Consider the following 11,070-nt stretch of genomic DNA (forward strand, 5'->3'; position numbering starts at 1 on the left):
CCCCCAGAGAGCTTTTGAAAACAGGAGCTGCAGGTTAAGTTGGGGCACTTATTGTTCTGACCCTAGATTTCAGGATCTCCTTATATTTTTGATGCTTGAAAAGACCCTAGGCTACAATTTTCAACATGTCTTATTGTAGTAAGTGGCTTGATTTTGAAAATTGCTGAGTGGGATCTGTTGGGTGCTCAGCGTGTTAAAAATCTGATCACTCATTCAGGTGCCTAAATTTGCACCCATGTTTGAAAATCTTGGTCCTAGTGTATATGGAAGTGGAATGGTATTTTATACCACAGGAAGTTATGCCTAATGGAAATTCTATGATGCTGAAGACACAAAGTGCTGGAGGAGAGAAGTGTGTCTGCAAAAAGGGAGAAAAGTCACAGGAGCAAGCATATTTAAATATTTCTATGAGGACAGCTACTTAATTTGATCAGATTCAGAAGTATAAGTTGTAGACTTCAGTTACCTTTTTTAATGCAATGAGCTCATTGAGTGATAATGCATATGAAAAGGAAGACCAGATCCAATGTGGCATAATACAATATTTTAGAACAGTGGTTCTCAACCCTGGGGATACATAGAGGTCTACCAGGGGATACTCAGCTCATCTAGATCAACGTGGGGATTGCGGGATGGGCTTAGAGGGGCATGAGATTTTGTAAGCAAGTAGTTTTTAAGTGAGGTGAAACTTGGGATATGCAAGGCAAATCAGACTCCTGAAAGGAATACAGTAGTCTGGAAAGGTTGAGAAGCACTATTTTAGAACATTGATCTACACAGCTTCAGGTCAGGTATTTCTTGTTCTGACAAGGAATCACCTATTCAAAAGCAGGCTTCTTACCCCTTAAGTTGCTCAACTGGGTTCAGTGGTTCTCAAACTTTTGTACTGGTGACCCTTTCACATAGCAAGCCTGTGAGTGCAACCCCCCCTTATAAATTAAAACCACTTTTTAAAATAAATGCAGGAGGCAAAGCGGGGTCTGGAGTGAAGGCTGACAACTCGCGATGCCCCATGTAATAACCTCGCGACTCCCTGAGGGGTCCCGACCCCCAGTCTGAGAACCTCTGGTGTAGATACATTCATCTATATTTTTTTGTATAATTCACCATTACTCAGGGGATCTGGATTTCTTGCCCTGAACAGTGCAAAACCAGAGAAGCATTCAATGTGCTCTTTGAGGAATATCAGTCTTAGTTGTTAATGTAGACAAACTTATAACTGGCAATGCAAGCATAACAGGATTAATACATTACTAATGAGTGCAGTACATTAAGCATATTCCATAAACAAAATGATGATAAACCCAGCACAAAATTACCATTTCATCAAGCTAGGTTATACAAAACTCTGATAAGATCAAGGAATATTGGAGAGCTACACTGCAGACAGAGAAATATTTGACTACTCCTGTTTTGTTTACCTTGCTGGGAGCCTGTTTCTCAGGATAAACTGTCTTAACTGCAAATGACTGTACCGAATTGACTAGGTTCTTCATTCCACCTTCCTATTTGATTTTCTACAAGGAAGGAACATCATCCAAAAGATGTTGTAGAATAATAAGAAACAAAATAATATGGGTGAAATACTGGCTCCATTGAAGTGACTGGGAGGTTTTCCATTGACTTAAATGGAATGAAGATTTCATCTTTCTTTATATTGGGCATTAATAAACAGGGCCAAAATATTCCCCTTTAAAATATATGAGGAAGAAAAGTAACCAATGACACATTATTAACATCATCTTTGAAAATATAAAAACAGTGAATCTAATTATGCAGCACTATGGTATGGAAGGATACATTTCTCACCCAACTGGTTATTAGCTTAGACACTACAGCATGAGGATCGTCTGTTCTAGTAATTTTCTCCTGTGTAAAGAAATAGTTAATCCCACTCTTAAGTCACATCAAAGTCAAATACATTTGTAATTCTTACTAAACTATTTGCCTCAATAACGTCTTGTGGAAGTGAGTCCTACATGTTAAGTTTATGTTGTATGAAAGTGTATTAATGTTCTAAACTTTTTTAAAAATTAATCTGATAGCCTCCTTTTCTAAGTCTTATAAGAAAAGGTATACAAGAATGTTCAACTGGCCTTGCCTATATTCATTTTTTTTATATCTCCATCATGCCACCTGTTCTTTTATTCTTTTCCTTTCCAGACAGAATGATCCTACACTTTTAAATCTTTTCATGTATGAAAAGCCTTTGTTTCAGTGACCCTCACTATTTTTTGTTGTCCTTTTCTGAACTCCTCCTTTTTCTGCTTGCATTTGTTTGAGGTGACAGAAACTGAGCATGATGATGGTTCATCAGTTTCTATGATGATGCCATAATATTTTCTATATTATTTTTTTACCCCTTAATGTAGTCTAACATCGCCCACCCCCTTTTTTTGAAGATGAAGCAGATTGAGCAGATATCTTTATTGAGTTCTCATCAATGATGTACACCTAGATCTTTTCCCTGAGAAGTTACTATTAATTTATAATCCATCAATGTGTGAGTAATTATAAATTGTTTTCAGTATGCATTAACTTGCTCTTGTCTGTTTAATTTTATCTATTGTGTTGCTAATTACCTAGTTTTGTTAGGTCCTTCTGGAGTTCCCCAAAGGCCTTCCTTGTCTTAACTGACTTAAAATGATTTTGTCATCAACAAATTCTGTCCATAAATTTGATAACACCTAAAGAATTTGAAAATGTTAGAGAGGTATGAATTATCCTAACAAATGCCTTGTTTGTTTCTTTTCATCACATACTCATCTGCATGTTTTACAATTATATCTTCTAATTATTTTGGAAGACCTACAGTATTAGCTTTAATATGGTACAGTGGAAATTGCTTCCCCCCCAATAAATTACATAATGTGGTTTAAACAACTGTTCAAGAAACCAGCAAAAGCCAGTTCTGTAGCAAAATTTATTAAAATAAATATTAGAAAAGTTGCACTGGAAAATTTGTGAATATTTTAATGTAACTGAGACAGAGGAGTGGTGAGCGAAGATGGCCCTTACTACAGGTTTCGGGTATGTCTACATCTAAAATTTTGCAGCGCTGGTTGTTACAGCTGTATTAGTACAGCTGTATAGGGCCAGCGCTGCAGAGTGGCCACACTTACAGCAACCAGCGCTGCAAGTGGTGTTAGATGTGGCCATACTGCAGCACTGTTGGGTGGCTTCAAGGGGGGTTCGGGGAACGCGAGAGCAAACCGGGGAAGGAGACCAGCTTCGCCGCGGTTTGCTCTCGCGTTCCCCGAACCCCCCTGCAAACCGCAGGGAAGGAGACCTGCTTGCACGGACGTTCGGGGAACGCGAGAGCAAACCGGGGAAGGAGACCAGCTTCGCCGCGGTTTGCTCTCACGTTCCCCGAACCCCCCTGCAAACCGCAGGGAAGGAGACCTGCTTGCACGGAGGTTCGGGGAACGCGAGAGCAAACCGGGGAAGGAGACCAGCTTCGCCGCGGTTTGCTCTCGCGTTCCCCGAACCACCCTGCAAACCGCAGGGAAGGAGACCTGCTTGCTCGGGGGTTCGGGGAACGCGAGAGCAAACCGGGGAAGGAGACCAGCTTCGCCGCGGTTTGCTCTCGCGTTCCCCGAACCACCCTGCAAACCGCAGGGAAGGAGACCTGCTTGCTCGGGGTTCGGGGAACGCGAGAGCAAACCGGGGAAGGAGACCAGCTTGATTACCAGAGGCTTCCTCAGGTATGCTGGGATACCTGCTTATTCCACGGAGGTCAAGAAAAGCGCTGGTAAGTGTCTACACTTGATTACCAGCGCTGGATCACCAGCGCTGGATCCTCTACACCCGAGACAAAACGGGAGTACGGCCAGCGCTGCAAACAGGGAGTTGCAGCGCTGGTGATGCCCTGCAGATGTGTACACCTCCTAAGTTGCAGCGCTGTAACCCCCTCACCAGCGCTGCAACTTTGTGATGTAGACAAGCCCAGTCTCTTTTTGTTAGTAGTTCAGCTACTTCATTCTTCAGTTCCTCATTCCCATTTGGTCCTAGTGATTTATTACAGAGTGGTTTATTTCAAGTTGTTTCATCATTTTTAAAAAATACCTTTATCTAGAGTTCTTCATCTACAGTGCTTTGCTACTTTTAAAGAAAGTATAACCCTGGAGCATAATAAAGAGGTTCTCAAGCTGTTGTCTAGGAAGCACTTGCTTTTGGCATGCATCTGGTCACATGACAGTTGCCCTTCCTCCTTAATTCCAGCTGCTAAATTCCATTACATGCATTCAAAATGACATTAAATATTTCCTTGCTATTCTTTTTTCATGTAAGCAGTATTAGCGTCTCTTCTATTTCCTTATCCTCTTTGGTTGCCTCCTTTACCTCGTGGTAATCTAACAAACACACTGGATGAATTCCTGGTTCCATCATCATGAATAGAAGGCTCCCACGGACTTCAGTGGAGCCAGGATTTCACCCATTGATTCTCCCTTGAGCTTGCTACTTCTGATGGACATAAATATTTTCTCCTTTGGCTCTTTCTTCCTTGCATTCCATCCTTAGTTCTCTTAAAATTCATTTTACATTTTGCCTGTTTATTCATTTTTCTGTTTCCCTTTATTGTCCTCTGCAGCTGTACTACCTTCTTTGATCCTGTGTGATCTCAAATATTAAGTTGTCCCCCACTTCAATGTGGCTAAAAAGGTACATCCTCAAAACAGAAAATTCAAAACAAAACAAAGTAATCCCTTTAGAAATATTAAGAAAGCACTCAGTCCACCCACTAGTGTCCATGCCAATCAATGAAAAGATGGACGAGCTACAGTAAGCCATTCCAGTTGGCACGGTAGGCTGGACAAATGAGCTTTCCTTTATGCAGTTATAATTTTCTTTCTGAAATGTCCTGATAGTAAATAAATCACTGTCTAAGTTCTATACTATGAACTAATAAGTGGGTGGGGCAGAAAAATGTTTGCATAGAACACGACTTACGTGGCAAATGGATGAATTCTGAGGTTGTATGTTTTTCATATGGATTTTCAACAGATTGTGCTGTTTTCTCTAGCTTTCAGTTAAATAATTTTTTAGCAGTATTGGTTGCACAGATAGCTTTCAGAATGTAAACAGACATGGTATTTGTCTTTTAGGGCCTGATCCTGTCAGTTGCTGAGCACAACCACCAACAATTAACTTCAGTAGGAGTGGAGAGTGCTCAGTACTTCTGCCAATGAACAAAAAGAAAACTGTGGTGTTCTCATTTTAATAGGATGTTACCTTTGAAAATTATAATTATAACCACGTGAGTGGTTTTAATAATAAAAATAGCAGATTGTCATACCAGTATAATCTAGCTAATCAGCTTATCCAGTTATGGCTAGAGATAAGTTTTGTATCTCAGTGTTCTATTCATTTGGAAGGACATTGCCTAGGAATGCAAGTCTTTATAAAGACGAAGTCTCTATTTTTCTCTCAAATATTCATGTGATTAGAAAAATAATTGAGAAACTTGCTGCAATCCATAAACTTGGTTAAGATAGTATTTGCATTTCCAAAAAATACAGCAGTCTCTATCCAGTAGATAAAAACATTTCAATGTAATATTTCAATTATTTTTAATGGCATTTTGTGAGTCTTAAAAATATCTGGAATTAGAATATGCTTAGGTAAAGTGGTCTGGTCTGAGATCAGTTTTTTGGGCAGGCAATAAATAATTACAGTTTTCCTGACTAGATTTTGTGTGGTCATGGTCTGGACAAAATAATATGAATAGGAATAGATTTTATTGTTTCTAATAGTGCCCATGAAGTGCTAGATGTTTTCCAAACATAATAGAAGACCTGATTTCTTCTCCAAAGATTTGATGCTCTGAAAAGCAAAACCAAACAGACAAAGAGGAAAAGAAAGAGATTCATAAGATATATACAAACGACCACGTTAAATAATATAATGTTTTTAGTCACTAAATTATATAAATATTATCTATATACCAATTCAATATAAATATTATTTATAGCTGCCAAAAATCTAGTCATAATCCATTGATTGGTTTCTTTTACATGTCATGGCAGAAATGGGTCTTCTGAAGGGATTTAAATGCAGTGAAGGAAATGGGTTTATGGGTCAGCTCAGAAAGGGCATAAAGCATAGAAAACCAGCATGGAAGAGAAATAGGCAGCTTGGCCTAGAAACTTTGACAGAGCAGAGCGAAATAGGCAAAAGACATAAATAGGGAAGGCCAAGTTATGCAGTCAGGGATATCCTAGTCTGCTGTGTAGACTTTATTCTTATCTTCAAAATCTAAACTTTATCTTCTTCAGTTAAAAAAAGGAGTTTTTCTATTTCATATTTGCTGCCCCTGTTAATAAACTCACTTCCAGAGGAAATATTACATTTAGTAATTTTTTCTACTATTCCTGATCAGTGAACCGTGTGTGTGTGTGTGTGTGTGTGCGTGCGCGTGTGCATTTGCTTGGTTTTGTATTTATAGAGCTGTTCAAGAATTAAGGTAATACTGCTTTTTAAAAAAAGTTTGTGAATACCAATTTCTGCTCACAATCATCATACAAAGGTATATGGAACTGCTGCAGTTCTAGTGTTAGACCTGTTTGGGTTGAGAAGCAGTTGTTTGAAACACATTACATTGTTGAGTTTCTTAGTTACAAAGATAAAGGATAAAAGGTAAAGGCAGTACATCTGCCAGTATAACGGGAGTGTCGGAGTGGAAACAAGCGTGACCAATATTGCAATAAGAATAGTGAAGAAAATCATGATCCTGGTGGCTGTATGATTTTGTAAACTAGAAACAGCAATAAACTGTACATAAATTTGTGAATTTAAGTACTTGTTTTCAATGATGGCATTTATTAACCTCATGTTACATTTTCTTTAAAAATAGCTTTACAACGAATTGACTATATGTTTTGAAACTCGGAAAGCAAGTGAGATTCAGCTCCAGCAAAGTCATGCTTCTCTTCAGGGTCAGCTACTGGAAAAAGAACAAAAGATAAAGTGGCTGGAAGAGCAACTACAGCAGGCCCGAGAGGCCTTACATCCAGCACATCAAGATTCTCATCCAAAACACAGGGAACAGGTGAAGTAAATTTTATTTAATAGATTCTAAAGATTGAGTTTCCATACAGTCAGTAGCACAGAGGAACCTATAGATGCTTCTACTGATAATAATAGAAAGCATATGCAAGCAGACTACCATTCATATTCTGGAATAAAGACAGAGGAAATCTGCAATCTACTGGCAGGTTTGTGTGAAATTTCTGTTTGTGTCATGAATATTTTGTGGTTGAAAAGTGAGAATTACTGAGTTTTCAGATAAGAAGAATGTGAAATTTCCCGATTTTTGTCAGTGAAAATAAGTAACTGCTGAGCCTGGCATTCTCATTGTTTGTGGCTGTATTACTAAAATTCATTAATGCAATCTGGATCACAACCTCAACATGAGTCAGCAGTGCGACGCTGTTGCAAAAAAAGCAAGTTCAGTTTGAGATTGCATTAACAGAGACATAGCATGCAAGTCACAGGAGGTGATAGTACTGCTCTACTTGGTGCTGGTTAGGCCTCAACTGAAGTACTGTATCCAGTTTTGGTCACCTATATGTAGGAAGGATGTAGAAACTGAAAAAGATCCAGAGACAAGTGACAAAGATGATCAAAAGGATGGTATGCAACCCATATGAGCAAAAGCTGAAGGGTCTGGATGTGTTTATTTTGAAAAAGAGGAAATTAAGGGGGGCATGATAACAGTCTTCAAATATTTGAAAGGCTGCCATAAAAAAGATGAATGCGGAATGAATTTTCTTATGTGCACCAGTCTGGAGGTGATGTGTGGTGGGGGTGGGGTGAAGGGGTTCGAAGTGTGGCGGGGGCCATTCAGGGCTGGGGCAGGGTGTTGGGTTGCAGAAGATGAGGGCTCTGGCTGCAGGTGTGGGCTCTGGGGTGTGGCCAGGAATGAGGGGTTTGGGGTGCAGGCTGCATCGGAGCTGCAGTGGGGAGAGAGGACTCCCCCTAGCCCTCTCTCGCTACAGCAGCTGAGGCTGAAGGAGGGGTGCCTCTCCCCAGCTGTGGCAGTTCCGGTGGGGCTGGGCTGGGCTGAGGGAGAGGTGCCTCTGTGTGCGGTGCTGGAGAAATAGCACCACCTCCCCAGCCACTTGTCACACATGGCTCTGCTCCCCGCGGCCCCTCCAGCCCAGCAAAGTTCTGGGGAAGGGCCACCTGCGGGACACCCCCTACAATACCACGGGCACCTCCAGCTTCATGGGCTGCTGGCCAAGTGGACAACTTTGCCGGTGGATACACGTGCCCCATGGGCCACACAGCGAATCAGCCTTTGTTTCCTTGAGCCCACAAAATGGCTCACAAGGCTGGGCGCGCTCAGGAGTAAGCCTGGTGGGATGGGGGGCAGCAGTGGGCCTGGGGCAGCATGGCACTCCATCCCGTGGGGCCCAGCGGGATCACGGGGCGGCAGCTCGGGCACCTCCAACTAGCTCGCACTCGCTCATTTAAACTCACCAGATGAGTTGGCTGCAGCACAATGGTTGGAGGGTGCCACTGCTTGGCTTGGGGTTTTAATTTCTCTCCACTGCATGTGACCCTGGACGCGGCAGCTCCGTGCCACCGTTAGTAGCTTGCTGCACAACCGCGCAGCTTAGAGGGAACTTAGTAGATGACCATTGTGGTCCCTTCTAATCCTATAATTTTGTGGTTCTATTTCTTAACCAGTTCTACTTTTCTATTTATTAAACAACAGAATGAAACAGGACAAAAGCATTCCAAATGTTTTTAAAAGCATACATCTATGGGTTTTGGTTATTATTCACTGTCTTGTAATGATAGTGTCTGTTTCATTATTACAATGTAAATTTTTAACTCTGAAATGCATTCTCTTTGTAAAACACAAATTTCACTGAACCAAAGTAATCATCTGACTTCTCTTACTTTTTTATTCATGTATGGTGGTTGAGACATTAAAGATAGTATTAAGAGATGATACTTCCATTGAAACGTCATAATTAACAGGCATTTGAATATTTTTATTTATAACTTTGAGATTTGACAAGTGTGTGCATTCTAGTTAATATATAATTCTGTTGAAACTTTTATAACGTTCTCCTATATTCCAATTCTGTGGTTCTTTAGGGCAGTCAGAATAGGAAATGCTACTACAATGGTCAAAGTAAAGATCAATACCGCTTATTACAAAGAGTGCAGATATGTAACTAAAATTAAATAAAGTTACTATGTAGGAAAGTTATATGTGATGTATGTGAAATATAGGGATAAAATATGTTTAAAAACAGTATGAATTCACTGTTATTTTTCTGAAATCCTCTGAGCCTTATTCCCAGTGTGTTACTTCAGTTTTACGCTGGTGTACCATCATTGATTGCAATGATTTTGTTGATTAGATCTATAGATGTGTTAATTTAATTACAATTTTTGGAAGACTAATTGAAGTCAGTGGCAAAACTCCCTTTGACATAATTGAGCCAGGATTTCACCCAATATATTTTAATATTACAGCATAAAAGGGCAAAATTGAAGTTTCATTTTAAGAGTTTTCTAGTTCATATTAATCACAGATTATATTAATATGGAAGTGTCCTAATTTTAAAATATTTTGTTATTTAAATTTGGTTTTGTAATTAGGAATACATCCCTATTAATCATAGCTAGTAATCATAGCTGAATCGTAACATGATGTTTTGTAAATTACTAACTTACAAAACTTCAGACAATCAGATTATAGCTTTCATCCAAGCCTTTCAAAATGACAATATGACCATTGATTAGCAAGTATCATATTTTAATTACTTGTGGCTTTTTAATCCTATCATACCTCTGAACATTCTGATGGGTTGGGACTTCTTAATATTATCGTGTATACATAACATCAGAAACCTTATTATCCACTTGTATTATTTATTGTATTATTTACAATAATTTTCTTGGCCATAGATGCGTTATAAATGAAACCATGGTTTCAGAAATGTTCTACATGAATTAGTTTACTTTACAATCATATTTATACATTTTAGTAATCTGATAACATAGAAAATCTCAAAATGGAATTTTTTAAACCGTCAAAGGTTATGGTAGCAAAATGCCTTCTATATAATGAACAGTATGTTGTCATCAAATTATGGTGATTATTTAAAACACTGTAATACAACAGAGTATTGATTCTGGCAACCAAAGCACCATTAATTACTTTTCACTTAAGATCTTGTGTTTTGAGTTAGAAAACTGAAGAAAGAAAAATAGAAGTAAAAGTTGATCAAATTAGTTTACATGAACTATTGGGTAAAAATTACAATCTGTAGTGACCGAAAGTAGCAATAACATTTTTCAAATGTTGATCTCCCTCCAACCTGCTGCTGAGTATCAATTTGCTGGAGGTTATTACATTAGATCTGTATTACAGGATTATATGGCTTGTAATTGCTCTTACAACAAAGTTAATTCTGTCTGTATTGAAATGTAATATAGAAATGATAGTACCTATATTTTTAGTACTAGCAATACTCTTTAATATTTAAGTTAAGACAAGCGCCATCTCTGTAAATAATTTTAATTAGAACAGTGCAGTAATTTTAATGTTTAACATCATTGTTTTAGATTTTGCAACATACTCTTACTAAAATGCTTTGCAGATAATAAAGGTAAGTTATCTGCATACAGGAACATACCTGTGCTTCTGTCAGGAAGAATCAGCAGTAAATTTTGAGTTTCCAGACATTTTTTTAATTTTAAATGAGTCAAATGATGCTTTGTATGCCCGCAGTGTCTCATTTAAGGAAGGGGAAAGCTCGACTAGTGTTTCTCACAAAGGCCTATATTTTTCTCACTTTTTTATAAAGCAAATGTTTGAATTGGAGAGTTCTAGGGTTACAAGGATAGATTGTAGTATAGCCCATACACTTGTCTTCAGAAGAGTCCTACACTATTTTCTTTTGTATCAAAGTATCTACAGTCATCACTTGTACTGGAACAGCAGGACTCTAGTACTTTTCCAGCATAGACCACAGTCACAGCACCCCTGTTTCAGTATATAACAATTGGGCATTTTACAATGACAACAGGGGACTCCACCCAGGATGC

General features: G+C 38.9%; 1 protein-coding gene across 5 annotated transcripts in view; it reads left to right on the forward strand.

Annotated features, from left to right (window-relative positions):
• CNTLN (centlein) overlaps nt 1-11,070 on the forward strand; it is a 263,011-nt gene that overhangs the window by 99,288 nt on the left and 152,653 nt on the right. For all 5 annotated transcript variants that reach the window (XM_030566561.1, XM_030566562.1, XM_030566560.1 and 2 more), the window contains one exon: nt 6,854-7,048. In XM_030566561.1, coding sequence (XP_030422421.1) covers nt 6,854-7,048 — 195 coding nt within the window. The remainder of the gene's footprint in view (nt 1-6,853; nt 7,049-11,070) is intronic.

The sequence above is a fragment of the Gopherus evgoodei genome, chromosome 6 (assembly GCF_007399415.2).
Source record: "Gopherus evgoodei ecotype Sinaloan lineage chromosome 6, rGopEvg1_v1.p, whole genome shotgun sequence".
Classification (NCBI taxonomy): Eukaryota; Metazoa; Chordata; order Testudines; family Testudinidae; genus Gopherus; species Gopherus evgoodei.